The sequence below is a fragment of the Festucalex cinctus genome, chromosome 19, assembly GCF_051991245.1.
Source record: "Festucalex cinctus isolate MCC-2025b chromosome 19, RoL_Fcin_1.0, whole genome shotgun sequence".
NCBI lineage: Eukaryota > Metazoa > Chordata > Actinopteri > Syngnathiformes > Syngnathidae > Festucalex > Festucalex cinctus.
In genome coordinates, this window is record NC_135429.1 from 15,882,350 (window position 1) to 15,903,455 (window position 21,106).

Genomic DNA, 21,106 nt, shown 5'->3' on the forward strand with positions numbered 1-21,106 from the left:
GAACTACTTTTCGGCGGACGAACCAACCCACGCGGTCGAACAGCACCATGGTGGCGGCCACAAGAAGCTGACGCATGCTCACGGCGTCCCAGTTCGTCACCCCCTTTCTTTTAGTGCGGACGCGGTTTGTGTTTGATAGACATTTTGAGTGTACTTTTGCTATTATGGGACCGAAAAAGACCCCACCACAGGCTAGTGTTAAGCCTAATGCTTACCAGCGAGGGACGGCGATTCGGCGGCGCGTTTACATTGTAGTCAATGGAGTTCGCGCCACTAAAAAAAATGAAAGTGCTATCACGTACCTCAAAAAAGGAGAAAATAGTGCCACGGCTGTTTAGTCCCAGGAAAGAGGTGAAAGTAGTTGGCGGTGCTCACTTTTTGTTGACTCGCTAAAGTGCTCCACTTCCTTGTTCACCAAGGGACACGCCTCCTCCGCTCCGGTGAGCGTCAACTGTTCCATAAACACTCTACGCGGTGAAACGCTCGCCAATGAAGTAAGTCTACCATTGCTACTATCCTTAAGAACTACCATCACAAAGTAAAATAAAATGACTTTATTATACAGTACAATTTATTTCTTTAATTACAATACAATAAAAAGAATAATAAAAATAAATAATAAAAATAAGGTATATTTTTGTGTAGTTTTAAGGCTTATTTAGTAGAAAATTATGTTTTATAGGGACCTGGGAACGGATTATTCTCATTTTAATGGTTTCTTATGGGAAATAAATGTTCGGAAGAAGAACTTTTCGGTTTACACACACTCTCTGGGAACCAATTAAGTTCGGACCGAGGTATCACTGTATATATATATATATATATATATATATATATATATATATATATACACACACACACATACATTGATTACTGTTATGCACTTTACTTTGGAATCAGCCAGTCCTCCCTTCAACGTCTCCAGCTTGTCCAAAATGCTGCTGCTGGTCTCCTAACTGGTGCCCGTAAGAGGGAACACGTAACCCCTATCTTGGCCTCTCTTCACTGGCTGCCCGTGAAATTTAGAGTCCACTTTAAGATTCTTCTATTTGTTTTCAAATCTCTCAATGGTCTTGCCCCACCTTATCTCGCTGATCTCTCACCCCTACACACCTGCCCGGTGCCTCAGGTCAGCAGACCAGACTCAATTTGAGGTACCGAGGGCTAAGCGGAGGCTTAGAGGAGATCGAGCCTTTGCTGTTGCCGGTCCCTCCCTTTGGAACGACCTTCCACTAAATATTAGGCAATCTCCCTCTTTATCTTCTTTTAAAACACATCTGTATTCTTTGGCTTTTGGCGCACCATGAGACTTGTTCCTGGTGTTTTGTGGTGTGTATGAGTTAGATGTTTAGTCTATTTATTTATTTATTCACTCGCCTACTTCTTATAAATTCACGAATGTAAAATGTATTTACTCAAAAAAAAAATAACTTGTATACACACTTCAAAATGTTTGCTTTGTTCTTGTTTTGTTACCTTATTCTTTACTACACAACTTATATTTATGTGTATGTATGCACTTTGTATACAGCAATGCCTGTTCTTAAAGCGCTTTATAAAGTTGAGTTGAGTTCATTGAGAATCTACTATGTAAATAGTAATGAGAATAAAGCAATTGACACATTGAATGGGTGTGTCTAAACTTTTGGCCGGGAAGGTAAGTGTGAATGCATTCACACAATTAGAAATAACATAAGTGTGAATGCTTTCGACATTCACACAATTAAGAGAAATTCACCATTGTGAATGCTTACTAATAACATAGAAAAGGCTCCAATTATTTCTTTCCTCTCTTGCTGGCATGACAGCTTGTGAAAACAATTAAATATTCATCCTTTCAGGACCAGTCAACCTTTCACATACATCATGTTACCTCATTGATGGGCTTTGATTTACTCTACCTGGAAAATCAGGGATTTATAGATGAAGGACAAGAAACGATTCATTAGACCTTGCTGGTGCCTTCAACTGTGCATGTCACTGTCGCCTCTCCACCCCACTGGGTTCGCTTAAGTTTCAATTCACCCCATGGGCAGATTTGATGAATATTCATAGATTCATACATCTCCGCAGACCTGCAATGTCCTTCTCTTAATGTAAAATAAATATTTGATGTCATTGCAATTTAGAAGCAGTAATTTCAATCTCTTTATTTTAGACTTCTCCACCCACCAAAAGACGGAGACTTTTTGAGGAATGTAAATTCTTCCAGTAAAAAGTGTGACATTTTGCACTTCCACTAATTATCTACTCAATATATTCAGCATCAGCCTGAATTGTTTGAGTGGACCTTCTGTTCTTTCACTCTGAAATAGACTTATCATGGTCAAATCCAAAATAATGATGTACAGGTAAATATACTTTGAATCAGATTAGTGAAACAACTATGGAAAGACAAAAAAATATATGTAATCCAAATGTTAGGTCCCATAAGAAATAAATAAAATGTATTGCGGAAAGAGATTAGCCTTTTAATATTCATTTCCAAGATCTGATTAGAGGCAACATTCCAATGAACTGTTCAATCCCAGATAATGGCTGATCCTGTAATAGAAAGCTTTAATGAGATCTGCATAATAGCTGTGAGAATACAGTACTAAGTACTAACATAAAACGCTGATTCACCTACTCTTCATCCTGTGTCTTCTTAAACCACAGCGGCACTCAGATTTCAGGCCTATGGACAAATCTCATATTTACTTGCTGTCCTCTGTGTTTTATGTTTCAGTTTTTACACAAATTCACACACAAATACTGTAAAAATAATATAAAGAGATGAAGAAAGAAAGTCAACACATAAGATTTGTTTTGGTATTTTGTTTGAATTTGTCATGGTTTAAGTTGGGTTTGGGTTGATTTTTGTTACTTTTGTCATGGCTAGAGTTTGATTGTGGTTTGGTTTGATTTTGTCCTCCTGTTTCTTTGAATTCTTGTCGTGATCTGTATTTTGTTACGTTGTCCTTGTGGGCTTCCCACGTCTCGTCAAACCTGAGTATGTCCACCTGTGTTTGCCTACCCCTCCAAATGTGTCAACCAATCAGCACCCTCTGCCACTTGTGTCTTGCCCAGCTGCGTCTCATTGTGTCAATTAGTGTGTGTATTTAGTCTCTTGTCTCCCCTCTGTCTGCGTCGGTTCATTGTCATTTTCCCCCTGTCATGCTGCCGGTTTTGTTCCATGCCTCGTCTCGTTTTACCCTTTTGGACTGTGTTGTTTTCGTTTCTTAGCTTGTAGCTCATTTTTGCCTCCTCTGGTATTGTTTATTAAACATTTTTCTGACCTCATTCTTTGCCACCTTGCCCTGTTCCCTGCATTTGGGTCCACCACCACACTTCAATCATGACAGACTTGAATAGCTAATAGGGCGTTTTGCTTCCTTGTGCACTGAATGTAGACTCTTGGAAGCAGATACTGACTCACTGGGGTCCGTCCATGAGATTGGCGTGCAAAACGTGCGTTAATACTGCAAGATCTCCTTTTTGTGGATGATGCCGTCGGCCACGCACGTGATGTGGGAAATTGGAGACCTCCTCGCATCACAGCCAGTATTTCTACTGTGCGCCTCATGGTAGTGCATATGCATCTGCAATTGTGCATCCATTTCCCATTTGATGAGGAGAAGGCAGTTATAACCAAAAAAAAAAAAAAAAGCGTTGTGGGCATGTGATTGTGTCATTTCACTCACATCTGTGCTGGTTATATTAATTAATGTCAGTCCTGAATATTTCCCTTTTAATTTTATATCTACACACTGGTATTAAATAATATTTAATATTAAGATTTACAATAAAAATACCTAAAAATTATATATGTATATGTGAACTTTATTATCAATTTTTTCCCCGTATTTTCTGTCATACTTGATAGCTTCTGGGAAATCCTCCATGTGAAATAGCAACTGTGTCTCCTGTCCAGCGCAGTTTCTTGCTCCTTGTATTGATCTGTATTCATTCTGACCTTCTGCTTTAAGCCACAGGCTGATTCAGCCTGCCGGTTCTGTTGACATTTTCACTGTAACTCGGTTTTATTGACTGAAACCATAGAACTCTAATATAGCCTCTGACTTCTTACCCTACGTACAATGACTTGCTCATCTGTTTGTATGTCCATGACAATTGTTTCAAATGTCAAGGAACTCTCTTGGAGAAGTTTACATGGCTCTTCAATTTCTGTATTCAGGTCATGAATCTATGTGTAACTTGCAGTATATCAAACATTTATGGTGTTCTTCAACAGCAAGGAATAAAGTATCAAATGAAATGATAAATGGAACCTCATCTAAGCATTTTAGAAACTTCTACTACAAAGTACATAAAAATATTTACAATATGTATCACGTTATTTCCGCAAAATCCATATTACAATACATAAAACATGAATATTTATCAGTGTGCGTTGCTACAAAGGATGCCGGCATTGCAACAGCTAATTAATTATTCTGTACGCATGCAATTCCTCACATCATTAGATTCCTTGATGCTTTTGCATTCAGTGATTTATTCATCTCTGCCTGTGCTACACTTCCTAACAAAGGCGTTGTGAGGAAATTTTTGGCTGATGTTTGTCATTAGCATTAATAGTATTCTCATAAAACTATGGAAAGGCAATAACATTTAAAGCGAGTGATTTGATGATGCCAGGACATTATTCATACACAGTGAAGTGTGGTGAGGCATAACACTTCTGGAGTTGTATCGAAAAATATGAACCCAAAATAGAAGATTAGCTTATATTTCACCTTTTGAGTCGGGACCAAACGGTTACGTACCTTAACTCATTTGCTCCCAATAACGTGTAAATACGTTTGTTTTTTTGTTTTTTTAAAGTGTCCCAAAGACGTATTTATACGTTTTTTGTTTTTTGTTTTTTTTATTATGCTAGAGCATACAGAAGGCTTTGATGCAGCCTCTCAACTGCAAAGAACGGTTGCAGAAATGGTAGATATTACACAAACGGGCAGCAGGTGTCAGCAGAGCAAGGCCATCTAGAGAAAAAGCTAAATTACTTTTAATTTTAAATAGATTTGTGAAAACTGATGAAACTTAGCTCTCATCTAATGCTGATTGCTACAAAACGGAAACAGATAGAAACATACTTTTTTTTTTCCTGTTGAAAGAAGAGACTTTAATATTTCTTTTGGTAGGTCCCATGCTTTTATAGCAATTTAACCCAATATTCGGTGGGCCTTGCAAAATCAGTCAAAATTCAATAAAACAGCCTGGAGCGAACGGGATTGCTTCTGTGAAAATGGCTGGGAGTGAATGAGTTAATAAAAGAATCAGGAATGGTTTGTAAGTGTACATAAAAATACAAAGAAAGAAAGAAAGAAAGAAAGAAAGACAGAAAGAAAGACAGGCAACCCATGCAAACCAACCAACCACATTTCTGACTTTTTCTGTCCTCCTTCAGGTCCATGGGGTCGATGCATGGGCAGTGAGTGTGGCCCAGGAGGCAGCCAGAGCAGAGCGGTATGGTGCGCTCACTCCGAAGGTTGGACCACTCTACAAACGAACTGCGACCAGGCAGAACGGCCGAACAACCAACAACGCTGCTTTAGAGTGTGTGATTGGCACAAAGACCTATATGACTGGCAACTGGGGGCGTGGAACCAATGTGTTCCTGTGTCAATGCGCAGTGTTGGGGTGCAACGGCCCACTGTGTGCACTCGGGGCGAGGAAGGTATACAGACCCGTGAGGTGGGCTGCGTCCAGAAAGTGAATGGTGAGCCAGCAGAGGACGCAATATGTGAATACTTTGAACCCAAACCCCGTCTGGAGCAGGCCTGTCTCATCCCCTGTCCTCGGGACTGTGTGTTGTCGGAGTTCAGTCCATGGACACCCTGCTCTAAGACTTGTGGAATGGGCTTGCAGAACAGAATTCGCATCGTTCTTGCCCCACCATTATTTGATGGTGCGGCATGTTTAAACCTGACAGAGTTTCAGACATGCCAGCCAGGTCCGTGCGAGGGGGAGGAGAGCCTGTACAGTCTGCGGGTCGGATCCTGGGGTCCCTGCTCTGTGCCGATCTCAAGGCAGGCCAGAGAAGCTGACAAACCAACCAGTGAGAGAGACCCACAATCCAAAGAAAGTGGTAAAGCCCCCAAAAATGAGGGGAAAAAACACTCTAGAAAGGGCAAACAGAGCAGAGAGGGTGACAAACAGTCAAAAGAGGAAGACAAGAGGTCCATCCAGGGTGATGAACTTTCCAGAGAGGGAGACAAACCGCAAAAGCCCAACAGGAAATTGGGCAAGGTGAACAGAAAACCTGACAGACCATCCCATCAGGCAGACCGGCCCAAACGACAGAGAAAGGCTAAAAACAAAGAAAAACGAGAGAAAACCCGTGAGAAAGTCCGAGAGAGGTTGAGGGAAAGGGGCAAGGTAAAGGATCCCGAGACCCGAGAGCTCATCAAAAAGAAACGCAACAGGAACCGTCAGAACCGCCCTGGAGGAAAGTTCTGGGATTTGCAAATTGGCTACCAGACAAGAGAAGTCACCTGTGTGCACAAGAGTGGAAGTGTTGAAGCGCTGAGGTAAGACAGATTCATTCTACATAAATTATATAACATATTCTATAATAGCATAATTATGTAATGTTGAGTCTTTCAGGTCTTGAGCTACATATCTATAATCTTATCTCCATTTTAACACATTCCAACAAGGCAGATGATCACCCTATAATGACTTTGGGTTCTCTTTGAGTTTTTTTTTTCCTCATCAGTGGGAGTTTTTTCATACTTACACAAATGTTCTTTCTCATGTACAGTTCAGTTGCATTAGTTTGGTTCGATGTGTGAGAGGCATGTGGACCTGTTCTTTTTGATCAAATGTGTTGTAGAAGTTGGTATATAAACCTACATTGAATTAAATTAACTTAAATAACGATTGAACGATTGACGTGTCATCCATCTGTTAATTATATAATGATGAGTTCATTTATTTTGAGATTAGCCATTCCTACAAATCCTTTATTCAAACCTCAAGCTCCATTCGGCCCTCCATTTTCTTTATTCTATTGTGCTTGACCAAATTAGGGTCATGGGTAAGCTATCTCAGATGACTTTAGATTAGAGCAGAGGTGGAGTGCATCCTGAACTAGCTATATTTGAAAATACTTAAAGGCACGGTCTTCCGTTTTCACTCAGGAAAATGCACTTATTAAATACAATAAATACGTGTAAATGTATTTAAAAAGTGCATTTTCCTGAGTGAAAACGGAAGACCGTGCCTGTAAAGGAGAGTGTGTAATATTTAGCACCATTAGCATTCATTTTAAAACCCCACTACTAAGTTCAATAACATAAAAAAAAAGTTCTATCATCAGCAAACATTTTCTTAAATGTATAATCGTAGATCTAGTAATCGCTAATTATAGTACATAGGTCGCTCCACTCCTTTGGGAGACTGACATGTTTCGCCACCATCTTTCTGCTATGGATGCCCAAAGGAGAAGAACTTCACGACTGTAGTTAGCCTCTGGTGGTTGCTTGCAGCTGGTGTTGGACCCAATGATCGAATGCCGCTTGCCTACCACAGCTGGGGCCCGCAGGTGGTCATCTCTGACTCTGGTGATTCAGGCTCTCGCTAGCTTTTGCTAGCTTTTCCCACTGTTGTTAGCCACTCCAGCTAGTTCTTGCTCACCGGGCTGCTTGCTCACTTTTATGTAACACTGTTTTCGTTAGGTAGTTAGTAAGAGGTATATGCTACGGAGGAGATGGGACTTCCGTACGCTGACTCCTGTTACCGTTGTGACATATAGGCCACATCCCAAAACTGGCACTTCCACCATTGTGCCCCTCAATTGCGCGTTCCCATTGATGGGTGCGAGTGTGAGGGGTACAAGGATGGAAGTGCAAGTATTGGGACGCGGCCTATGTGTCACATAAGTAACCGGAAACAGTGTAGGTGTCTGACTTATGGAAGTCCATGGCATCTCCTCCATTTGACTGAAAGGGCAGATCATTCTAAAAATTTCTTGTCATAGCTGAAATTTCGTACTGAAAATACAGTCTATAACTTGTCGACCTCCATTAGCTGATAAGAGTGGCCCTCCTTCCGAAGAAAAAAACAACAACCTGTTGTCCTCCCTTCGTTGTGGAGAAAGTAAGGTATCCACCACTAGTTTCCGTCAGGTGCTGCTAGCTTAGCATTAGCTTCTTGGTCAGAGCTCACAAACTGACAAATTGCTGAAAGTCCACAAACGGCTGCACCATTGTAACACTATTTTGAGTGAATGGCTCAATAGCAAACTTGATTCAGTAGCCTCGCTCCTGAGTGACTTCAATATAACTCTCTCAGACTAATCTTTTGCCTCCACACCACAGGTATCCTTCTGCCAATACATCATATTTACATTCGTCCCCCAAATAAGAAACAAATCAGGTCTACGCAAAAACATACATCAATGTAAAAAAATAAATCTTCTTACAGTAGTAATTAGTGGTGGGCTTGCGATGTGTGGTCTGTCTGAGGCGCCGTAGTGTGCATGATCCAAAATCATTGTATTCTATTAGTTCACGACTAGATGGGACTAAATTCTGTCTCTTTCGGTCAGTAAGTTATTCGTGCCAAACTCTCAAATTAGTGTGAAATTCTCAGATGGAACTTTTAAATGTGCTTCAGAGGCTCATTGTCAGTATTATGGTGCCTACCTTAAATGCTGCTATTTCCGAGTTCTCCAAGAAATGCCTTGAAGGCAATCATGCTTTAATTCTTCTAGAATATAACTCCCACATTCCTTATATTATTTACTGTACTGTTGCATTTGCTTATTTATTCAATGATTGTATTCTATTTATGACATCATCAGGCAGGTTAAAATTATTTAAACAACAATATATGTGATCTGGTATTTCTGGATATACTAAACATTCTATAATGTTCATCCGTGCACAAACATTCCGTAGTAGTCTTTTTTTTTTTTTTTTTTAGTTCAATATCCATTGTGGTCTTTGTTAGGAGGTGAAATGGCCTCATTCTGTCTGACAGTACTTATTCAGCTTTAATAGAGAGGTCACTGAGCAATGAGAATTGCTCCCTTTGAAAATCAAGATGTCCATAATTCATTACATTATTAATGTCAGAGACAAGGTCCGAAGATATTTGTCATCAAACTTCAAGCAAATAATGTGCGTCATAATCTAGCGTCAACACGATGATGCTTTCCTAAGTTAATTATATATTTTCTTGTATTCATCCCCAACAGACACATTACTACTCTAAGATGATAAGAGGCTTAATAAGAGGCAGACGATTCTGGATATGTTGGCTTGACACCCTTAGCTTGAAGCAAAACAATTTCCTATTCAAACTCAAAAAGGTTTACATTTTATTTTTGGTGGCGTAAATTATGGGGTACAAAAGTTATTGATGATGTTGTGTAATATTACCATTGTCTGTTGTCCGTCCGTCCATCCATCCATCCATCCATCCATCCATCCATCCATCCACTATGGATTATGGGGGTCGTGGGGGCAGCAGCTTTAGGAGGGAAGCCCAGACTTCCCTCTCCCCGGCCACTTCAACCAGCTCGTCCGGAGGGATTCCAAAATGTTCCCATGCTGGCCGAGAGACATAGTCTCTCCAGCGTGTCCTGGGTCGTCACCGGGGGAACACCTCTCCTGGGAGGCGTCCAGGAGGCATCTGAACCAGATGCCTGAGCCACCTCAACTGGCTCCTCCCCACACGGAGGAGTAGCGGCTCGACCCTGAGCCCCTCCCGGATGACTGAGCTTGTCACCCTATCTCTAACAGAGAGCCCAGACAACCTGCGGAGGAAACTCATTTCAGCCGGTTGTATCCGGGATCTTGTTCTTTCGGTCACGACCCACAGCTCGTGACCATAGGTGAGGGTAGGAACGTAGATTGACCGGTAAACAGAGCTTTGCCTTTCAACTCAGCTCCTTCTTTACCACAACGGACCGATACAGAGTCCGTATCACTGCAGACGCTGCACCGATCCACCACTCGATCTCCCGCTCCCTCATACCGTCACTCGTGAACACAAGACCCCAAGATACTTAAATTCCTCCACTTGGGGCAAGATCTTATCCCCGACCCGGAGATGGCAAGCCACCCTTTTCCGACTGAGGACCATGGTCTCGGATTTGGAGGTGCTGATCTTCATCCCAACCGCTTCACACTCGGGTGTGAACCGCTCCAGTGCGAGTTGGAGATCCCGGCTTGATGAAGCCAACAGCACCACATCATCTGCAAAAAGCAGAGATAAAATGCTGAGGCCACCACACCGGACTCCCTCAATGCTTCGGCTACGCCTAGAAATTTTGTCCATAAAAGTTATGAACAAAATTGGTGACAAAGGGCAGCCTTGGCAGTGTCTAAACCTTACTGGAAACGAATCCGACTCGCTGCTGGAAATGCGAACCAAACTCTGATATCGGTTGTACAGGGACCAAACAGCCGGTTGTCTGTTGTCATTGAGCAGCATAATGGTAGCTTACTTGTGATCCATTGCATATTCGCTCTAGATGTTTGTTTGCTTCTGTAGTCTCATGCACCTTCGTGTAGGGTCGGTACAAAAATCATCTGTGGCCTGTTGCATTAGATATTGCTGCCTTAAAGGGTTATAGGTACTTTTCTTTCATAAAGGCAGGTCGGGAGTAAATTAGGGTGACCTGACGTCCCATTTTGGGTGTGATGGTCCTGTTTTGAACCTTGGGTCCCACATCCCGGTGGATTTCGCCAACCATTATTACGGAGGTCCCATCTCTGCGGCCCGCTTTTTTTTTGCTTTTTTTTTTTTTCATGTGTATGTCAATCACACAGTTGTTATTGCGATTCATACGATAAATCTATTAGAAGGGAACTTAACTCTTAAATTTCTTCCTATTTACTTTCCAATTTATGTTTGTGTTCTCATACGCATCTGTATCTGTCGGTAGCAGGCAATAGGCATTGATCGGAACAAGAACTGCTTCCTGCTTTGAGATGTAAAAATCATGGGAAATGTAGTCCTACTATCCACTGCGGTCGCCACTCGCCAGCCAGACAATGCAAACTGAGCTTTCTAGCGGTATATTTTCAATGTTGCAATGCATGACCAGCGCTTGGGAAACAGCACAGCCATCTTCCAATCGCTGTCGAGACAGAGCAACGAAGGATGGATAATGGTGAGTATTTAACTTGTTGCATTGTCAATCAAGATAGCATTTGGCGATTGACCACCACCCCCATTGATTAAGATGACCAAGTCTAAATTTTGTGAAATTTATTGTGCGATTCTTTTTTTGCGAAATTTTAGCATCAAAATTTTTAATTGTGAAAATCTTGTCTGTCCTCCCATTACTTTGCTCGGATAGGATAGGATAGAGAAATTCTAAAGCAAAAAGCCGACAAGACCACATGACTCAAGTTTAAATCGTCCTCTCATTCTTTTGCGATTCGTCTCAGTGTAAGGTGGATCGCAACACTTTGTACCAACTACTGAACAGGAGGTACTCGACAGCCATCTATTCAAAAGACATGTCATGACATGTCAATCATCCAGGTATCTTGGGTTTTCAAATGAGATTTCATGTGGTTGAGTGCTACCCAGGGCTTCCTTCTAGCTCCACCTCCGGCAATCAAGAGTTCTCCCATTGCGGAGCTTGGAGCAGGAATAGTTAGTGCATGATGAAAATGCGTAACTTGGCAAAAAGTTTTTGAAGAGCTTGCTGTCGAAATATCCAGCTTTAGTGTATGCATTCGAGCTTTGTGAATATTGTCAGGTCAAAATGGTAATGGTGTTTCATTTATATAGCACTTTTCCACCTTACAAGGCCCTCAAAGAGTTTTGCATTTTGACTATTCATTCACCCGCTTAATGACGCAGCATCAGGAGCAACTAGGGTTTCAGTATCTTGCTCAAGGATACTTTGACATTGTCACAATGGCCTGGGATCAAACCCACAACCTCAGGGTTGCAAGATGACCACTCTTATTTTACTTATTTTATACTCTGATTTTTAGCCATTTTGTGATAATACCAAACCCTAACCCCTGCCGCTATATCCCTGCATGAAATTATACGGTAAACTACTTAACCGTATGGAACGCTTATGAAATAAGATTAATACAATAAATGAAGCAAAATTGCAAAAAGGTAAGTTTTCTGGAAGTCAAACTGAGTTTTGAGGACCAAAATAAAAAACAATTTATCACTATCCGCCATTTTGTTTATTTACTTTCACCTCGAACGCTTTGAGGTCGGAACTGGGAAGTTTCAACTCGGATATTTCCGACTTCCGACCATTCTCTAATGCAGCATAACATCAGGCTATATGTTTACACATCTAATGAGACAATATACCAGGAAGCAACATGTAAAAGACATTAAAATGGTGAAGAACTCCAACAGATTATTGTGATAATTTATTTGAACCTAATCTTGACTTTTTCAAGCACGATACTGCTTTGCTTCTGTCATTTCTAGCCTGTGCTCACATGAATCACTGCCAGTGACCTACCAAGCATGCGTCGTAACTAAAGACTGCGATGTGACCGACTGGTCCGAATGGTCAGCTTGCTCGAAGGAGTGCTATGACCCCAATGGGCCCAAGGCTGAGCAGACCCGCACACGAAAAGTCAGTCAGTTCACCATTGGAGGAGGGGCCGAGTGTCCCGAACTGGAGGAGACCCAGCCATGCAGTCCTCAGGGGGAATCAATGCCGCCCTGCATCGTGTAAGTTGCCAGATTTGCTCAAACGCACCACAACAAAGAGAATAAAAAAAGAAATCAATTTGTTTTCACTTGGGCACTGTGCTCTACTGAGTGGCATTCTAGTTAAATTTGGCCATTATCAACCAAAAATTACAAATCAAATGGCTTTTTTGTCTTAAGATCTACCTCTGCCAATGCTTTTACCGCCATGTGTTTGTTTTGCAGTTTTATTTATTTTTTTATTTCTAAGTAAAATACAATTACTAAATTCAGCCATTTACAAGACATTGATGTTTAGATTTGGCCAAAGCTTGTGCTTTATTGAGTGCCACTATAGTCTGTTATGTTTTTTTTCTGGCATTGATTTGTTTGTTTTCACATCTGTTTGCCGAGATTATAAGAAAAAACATTTATTAGAATTTCATAGAAATTAAATCTCAGTGGTGATACAGACTCTGTCTTAGCTAATTAGGGATATTACGGATAATAATTTTGATTATTATTATTTTTTTTTATATTTCTGTCATTTGCATAGCCATGTGACAAAAAGAAAGCAGAATTATAAAACTAGATAAAGTGAACTTTCTGCAGAAATTCAGTGGGAATGCTGAAAGCAGAATGCTAATAAAATATTTCCCAAGCAAGATTGCAACGCACTTGCATGTCTCCGTATGGCCGGGCAAGTTTTTAACATGTCAGCCAACTTGGCTTGTTGAAAATCATGACTAATAGCCTATTTATATGTAAAAGTGTTATCTGAACGTACCCTCCATTCATTTAGATGGAAAAATGGAACTGATATCCAATGGAAAAATGCAAAAAATAAAATAAAATAAAATTCATGCAATAGAGGCATGCAGCACCCGCCATTCATTTAGATGGAAAAGTGGACCTAAGATACTTGGTATACATCTAATCACTTAGCATAATTGCCATGGATACATTTGCAATGTACAGTCGGAGATGGGATTCGAACCCGCGACCTCCTAGTTACTGGACAATGCATTTTACCAAGTGCGGCACTGAACAGTATCACAGAGCTGGTAATGATGAGAAGTTGTATATATGCAAGTTGGCGCAGACTGAAAAGTTCAATGTCGGTCCTATTGAAAATGAATGGGGAAATGGGGAATGTTGATATTTAACATTAAATTGTGCGAATACTGTAAGTACTGTGAAATCAGACGATATATTCCCAAGATGGCGTGAATTTTTGAAGCAAGTTGAAATTTGAATGGCGTAAATCGGAAGTATTATGTGGGAGTTATTACACGGCAAAAAAAGTGTGGAGAATAAAAAGGCGAATAACTATAATAATTCCGCATTCCCACGATTAAAAAATATATATATATATTTTCAATGAGATGCATTAAGTATCTATCTATCTATCTATCTATCCATCCATCCATCCATCCATCCATCCAAGAAAAATCTCCAACACTAGCGTATGAATTATTTTTGTATATATTTGTAAATTGTAGACTTGATCAACTTTACCTTTCTAATCATATGATCACTAAACACAATGAAGTAGTTGAATATATGGTTAACAAAAAAATGAATAATTCCATGATGATAATTCTCATGGAATTGACCATAACACATCATCATCAGCATCTAATTTTACAGCCTAATTTTTGACAGACAGGAGGTGGAGAGGTATGTGCGTTGACCTTGGTGCTATATTTTCTGCCTTTCACCACACTTTGCAACCGACAGACTCCAAACAATGCTTTCCCCGAGGGTTTTTCTAAGAAGGCACTTGTGAGAGAGGGGCAAGCCATTCATAAATATGGACCCTTTTATTGGCGACCTCAAATGAATTCCTTTATCAGCAGAAATGGGAGAGGGGTTTTCTATTTCTGACTACCAATTGATTAAACACACACACAACTGCTTCAATGAATAGCCACAGCAACAAACTCTTTTTAGTCAACAGAATGCAGTCTTTCAACCCTGTTGACATTGAGACACTAAAGTGGAAGTCCCAAGGCTTTATGTAAACATAAATCAAGTTCTATAACAAAAGCGACTTAGCCTAGCTTACTGAACACAGGAAGTGTCTACTTATTGTAGAACTGGAGTAAAAAAATATTGAAAGACATAGTAAAATACATTCATATTCATGCTTGAAATTTCAAAGGATTAAAACTGTATTATTATTTTTTTTTATTACCTAAATAACCTTCCAAGGCAAATTTGCAATATTTGTTTGTGGGTGACACACGGTGAATATACTTACAGGTCCAGGGTTATTATAATTTCTGAGTTTTCATTATAGTTAGTTTTTTAATTATTTTATTTTGAGGTTTTTTTTTTTTTTTAAATTGAGTTATTTTTCATTAGTTTCCAGGGTGGCTGTGTTAGTTTTTAAAAAAAATAGTTTTAGTTGTTTCAAAAATGCTTAGTTTTAGTATTAGTTTTCATTTTTTTAAACTCTTACTGCCACACGTTATTAAAAAACAACCCCCATTTTAACTCATTTTTCGAAGCAAACAAAATCTTGTGTTCTTTTGCTACATAAAACATGGGTACCACAAGAAAGATTGAATTCCATTCTTTCATTAGAAAAAAAATGTTTCTGCCTTATTCCGTTCTTTAGTAATCACCATTTGAAAATAGGTAATTTGAGTGACATTGAGCGAACATTGAAAAGAAAAGATACATTTTCTCCACAACTGACTTTGATACTAATATTTTTTGTTTAGTGACGCTCCGTCAAATTAGGTTTAATGTTACAAAGGCTTTGATCATTCACGTCAGCCTCGAAAACGTTCTATTTCATCAGATTGCGTCATGTTTCATTGTAATTCGCAGCTCAAGTTATGGCCCCACCAGCCACCGCTGCCATCTGCTGGCCATAGTTAGTGGGTGTTTTTGATTTCACAACTCATTGACCCGGCTACGCTGCACTTGGACGTTGCACTGACCATATATTAAAAAATAAATAAATAAATAAATAAAAGTAGTTGACATCACTTAACGTTTGTGGCGGCATACATCGTGAATTATCGTGAATTATTTATTACACGTTATTAAACCTTTTTGGCGGTCAAAGAGTTAAAAATTTTACTTGTGTGCAATATTTAATAAACACCATAATAAAACAACAACACATTTACCTAGCATTGTGTTTCAGCTGAATTAAATAAAAAAATCAGGCCAGACGAGAGATTGGAGCCAAAAGTCAAACATCAAAATTGTCACCAAGAAGCGATGTCATCTGATGGTACTTACTGGCTGCTGTTAGATGATGTCACTTCTGTACAACATACATTCAAAGATCCTTACTCTGGTTAATATTGAAATAAATATACTTAAATCACATTTAAAATTAACCCTAAAGGCTCATGTATTAAATTAATCACCAAGACGAAAATTAAAGACATTTTGACTAAAATTAAAGGTTAGTTTTAGTTTGTTCTGTCAATGTAAAAAGGTTGTTTCATTTAGTTTTCAAATTTTTTTTTTTACAAAAAAACATTATCATTTGTATTTTATTTCATTAATGAAAATGTTTTTTATTTTTATTTTAGTTATTTAGTTAGTTTTAGTTAAAAATAACCTTATATCGGTCTAGCGATTACTGTAACCATCTCCGATCCACATCTTTCCACCAGTTACACCTGGAAGACCACTGAGTGGACAGAATGCCGGGTGGACACGTTGCTGAGTCAACAGGACCGTCGTAGAGGAAACCAGACTGGCTTGTGTGGAGGTGGTATTCAGTCTCGGGAGGTTTACTGTGTTCTGGCCAATGAAGACGTACCTTCCAATCGGAGTTCTCTCAAGAGCAAAGAAGGTAATCTAATATTGCATATTCTTTCTATCCATCCATCCATCCATCTACTGTATATATATTCGGGCTGAAAACCTCCTCATCAGAAACGATAGCTGGAAGATTTGCTGAGGTGTCAAGGTTAATAGGTAATATTTCAGGGCTTTTGTCTGACTTTTGAGATTGAACTTGACCTAAATGTGTGATCAAACTCAGAACATTAAATCTGTCTGGGCTAGTGGCAGCTAAAATAAACATGAGGGAAGCTGAGCATTTGTTTGACGACAGGATGGAAGAGGCGGGAGTTAAAAGCGCTTTCATCAGCACATGTTTTCAAACAAGATGATGAACTAACATCTGTGAAAGCTGTCTGCTGGTCAAAATAGTTGTTCATGAGCTTTTGCATCATCTGTTCAGTGTTGCGGGTTACGCACACAGACACACACACACACATATCTGAGCCATAACATCTGTTAAGTCGCCTCCCCTTGCTTTCCCATCCATGTGTGGACCCTAGATGAGAATATAAGTGGTTTTCCCCTCATATTAAACCTGAGACTTCACCATTTGTATATGCAAATATGCATGCAAAAGCCACGCAGAGTAGAAAAATGAGCTTTCACCTAAATTGGTGGCATTACTGCTTGTACGGAGGCTGAAAGTGGCTTGGTAGAATGCATGTGCTTATCTGTTGACACAATAAGTCTCAGTCCATCTGGCCAGTGAAGCTGAACTGGCATCTCCTCCTGAAAATTATTCAGATCATCTGCTTCCTACCAGCCACTTTTTTTTCCTTCAGTGTCACATTTCACATAGCCAATTCAGTTAACAGCATTGAGTTTCACACTTTCTGTCATTTGCCGCTATAAATACTGCCAGCAGGAAATGATAAACTGCATCAGCTCCACCTTCAAAGACAACCAGCTCAAGTGTGAGCATAATAAATGGTATGGAATGTGTTTCTGAGTGGTATGATAAGATTTCAATTGAGATATTACCAATGTGTAAAAGATGAGAATAAGAAACACGAAATTTGTGAGATAAATGGGAAGCAAGGTCGAAAACATACATTACATGTCCATGAATGATCCCTCTGGCGGCACTGCATTAAAAACCAGCATCATATTGTGTAACGCAGTGTTCCTCAACCCTGGTCCTCGGAGCATACTATCCAGCCTGTTTCCCAAAGCAGGTGATTCTAATAACAGCTCATCAGCAAACTCTGGAGAAGCTTGATAACGATCCTCACCTGCGTTGGGAATAGGGACACACGGACAACAGGCTGGATAGTGTGCTCTGAGGACCAGGGTTGAGACACTGGTGTCAAGGATATTCAGAAACCATCGTCAGTTAATAAAGTTTGTCGCCACTGGGGGAGCAAAACCTGAAATGGGGTGGAGCAATTGTGCTACTGTGATGCCATGAAGCCTAACATGGAATGAAGTGGCTGTCACCGGTCTCTGAGGATTCAAATTTGGCAGCTGGAAGTAGAACACAATGAAGCCTAGACCATCTGGTAGACTGGCACAGTGTTACCTGGTCAAGGTTAGCATGTGCTGAGGATACCATTCATCATCCTTTGTTGTGATTGTGTGGAGCTGTTTGACTGAACAAGGTGCAGGAGGACAAAGGAACTACCGTATTTTTCGGATTATAAGTCGCATTTTTTTTTCATAGTTTGGCCGGGGGTGCGACTTATACTCTGGTGCGACTTATGTGTGAAATTAACACATTATTATATCATTTCACATGTTATTTTCACACTAAACCCCAAGATGGCGCTCTAGGCCTGTGTTGATAAGTTCAACATTGCCGGTAGAAGAGCATCGTCTACCTCCCGAGTTGTTTAAAAGTGACACCGAGGATGAAGATTTCATTGGATTTAGTGATTTGGAGTGAAACTGATAGTTTGGTGAACTTGTTAGCATGTTCTTTTTGCTAGCGTTATATGAATAACTTGTAGTGATGGGAACATAATTCACCCACGGAACGTTGGGACGAAGGGAGAGTTCCGGGTGGGAAGGTTTTGTTATGTGGAAAAGGGGAGTTAGCCTGTTAGCTTCTAGCTGAGTGGGGAGTTGCTGTTAAGACCTCAGAAGCTGATGTCAATAAAACGCCAGCCTTTGGCTCCGTGCTTCAACACTCCGCCTCCGACTCCCGTCACTGCTCGCTACAAACTCTTAATATGTTACGTCGTTACTGACATTAGCAGGCATGTCAGTCATGTAACGTTAGTATACCGTACGCTTATTCAGCCTGTTGTTCTCTCTTTTATTTTAATTTTAAATTGCCTTTCAAGATGACATGTATGTTTTTGGTGTTGGATTTTACCAAATAAATTTCCCCCAAAAATGCGACTTATACTCCAGTGCGACTTATATATGTTTTTTCTTTCTTAATTATGCATTTTTTGGCTGGTTCGACTTATAATCCGGAGTTTGATTTAAGTCCACCCGACGTGGAATCACGCCTCGAAATGCACTCTGCATCCAGGGCTACTTGCAAAATGTTGCAGTAACCTAATCCTTGTTCTTGTTACACGAGCAATGAAGGGCATGTCAGGTACGTGCACATTTAAGCGATACCATTAAAAGATGCGCTTTGAGCCAAGAAGAGTCAATTTGCATCTGAATGAGTCCAAGTCATGTTGTGTCACAGCAAGAATGATTCATCAGCCAGATGACCTTGCTGAGAGTCACCTACCGTTGTTCTGAGCCTCCGAGAAACCCACCAATATTGAATTGATGATAATTGGAGAAAATGTTAAATCTTCTCTGAACCACCATTTGAAGCCAGGCTTTTGTGACATTGGGAAAATAAAGTGTGCAATGCACTATTCAGGACTATTTTTATTACAAGTTAGAGCAGGGGTGTCCAAACTTTCATTTGAGGGCCACATACAGAAAATCAATGATGCAAGGGCCACGTAATGTTCTGAACACAGAAATTGTGTTTAGTCCTAAAAAAAATTGTACGAATAATTTATTTGTGCTTTTGCATATTTAGAAAAATGCTACAGTACATAAACCAATTTATTTGTAATATGGCAGTAGCGTTATTATAGTTTTGGAATTTTTTAATTTAGTTTTTATTTTGGTTTGAGTTTTGTTTTTTAAATTCAGTTAGTTTTAATTAGTTTTCAGGGTGGTTCTGTTAGTTTTTATTAGTTTTAGTTTTTTTATATTATAATATTTAAACACCATGAAGGTGCTTTTCTATTGGTTGCTGCTGGATGATGTCACTTCTACGTGACATAGTTTCAAATGTCATTATTCTGGTTTAGATCAAAATAAATCTACTAAAAATTACATTTAAAGTCATCCGCAAAGTCTCATGCATTAAATTCATTACCAAAGACGATGGAAATTTTTGCTGTAATTATAGTTAAATTTAGTTAGTTTTGTAAACATAAAATGTAATTTCAGTTAGTTTTCGTTCTTTAAAAATCATTTTTGTTTTTTGTTTTTTCGTTAAGAAAATTGTTTTTTGAATTTTAGTTTTAGTTATTTTGTTAGTTTTTTTTCACTAAAATAACCTTTAATAGTACTTGTATTAAAATTAAATGTATTATAAATATTTGAACTGAGTCAAATGCCATTTTTAGCATATGCCGCGGGCCACTGAAAAATGGATGGCGGGCCGCAAATGGCCCCCGGGCCGTAGTTTGGACACCACTGATTTAGAGCAATGAATTACTGTAAGCAATTTTAGTCACTTAGTAACAAGTTTGAATCACTAACCAGTGAGCTGTATTTACCCTGCCGTGACATGTGTGGTCATATTTTTTTCTGTGTTCCATCTAGCGCTACGGCCAGTAAACAGTGATCTATGTGTCGGGACTCCCCCCAACACCACCCAGCTCTGCCACATAAACTGTCCGGTTGAGTGTGAGGTATCATCCTGGACTGCCTGGGGACCATGCACCTATGAAAACTGCCAGGATCAAACTGCAAAGAAAGGTAGTTGCCCGGCATCTCTCACCCGTAATTGTTTTTATCTGCTCTAAGAATTTCATCTGGTGAGCCACAATTAGAATGATCAGACCACTTGAGTCAGTTTACACAGGTGTAGAGACAGCATGAAAGCGGCTCTTTGCTCTCTTACAGTGTCAACTTATCCTTAGTTCCAGTCTGACAGTTCTCTCTGACTGGGCACTTTGTTATTCATCCCTGATTCTGAAAATGGGATTTTTATTTTTATTTATTTTTTCCTTTTGTCAATACAAATCTTGTGAAGTGGATTGAAGAGGGAGACTTACCATGAAGATGGTTTGGGAGTCCTATCTAAGAATGACTCATAAGTTACCAGTTGATGGTCATAATGATATATACTGTCAAATTGTTTTGCCACATTCATCACAATTCTCTTTGGCTGCTGTTAGAATTGTGATTGAAAGAAACAACGTTTAAGCAGAACTTCCGGCTGCACACACACAACAACTTCTGTTCCAGTTTGTCACATTAACATACTTTTTAAATGGGAGTGGGCAAGAATGCTCTTTATTTCTATTTTCATAAGAAAACTGTAGTATATTGTGCTAGTTCATGGTTCATTTTTTGTAGTACTGAAACAGTCGCAATTTCAGCTCTGAATTATCAATGGAAAAGCATCATCTGCCATGACTAATGCATATCGACTATGCCTTAATGAAGCATCCAAAAATGAAAAACAACT

General features: G+C 39.6%; 1 protein-coding gene across 1 annotated transcript in view; it reads left to right on the plus strand.

Moving 5' to 3' along the window:
- Positions 1–5,282: 5,282 nt before the first annotated feature.
- The window catches only part of thsd7aa (thrombospondin, type I, domain containing 7Aa), a 62,440-nt gene continuing 46,616 nt past the window's right edge, over positions 5,283–21,106 (plus strand). Inside the window, exons 1-5 of the mRNA XM_077507649.1 lie at positions 5,283–5,289; positions 5,408–6,530; positions 12,427–12,675; positions 16,275–16,456; positions 20,236–20,391. Of these exons, the coding sequence (XP_077363775.1) occupies positions 5,283–5,289; positions 5,408–6,530; positions 12,427–12,675; positions 16,275–16,456; positions 20,236–20,391 (1,717 nt within the window). The remainder of the gene's footprint in view (positions 5,290–5,407; positions 6,531–12,426; positions 12,676–16,274; positions 16,457–20,235; positions 20,392–21,106) is intronic.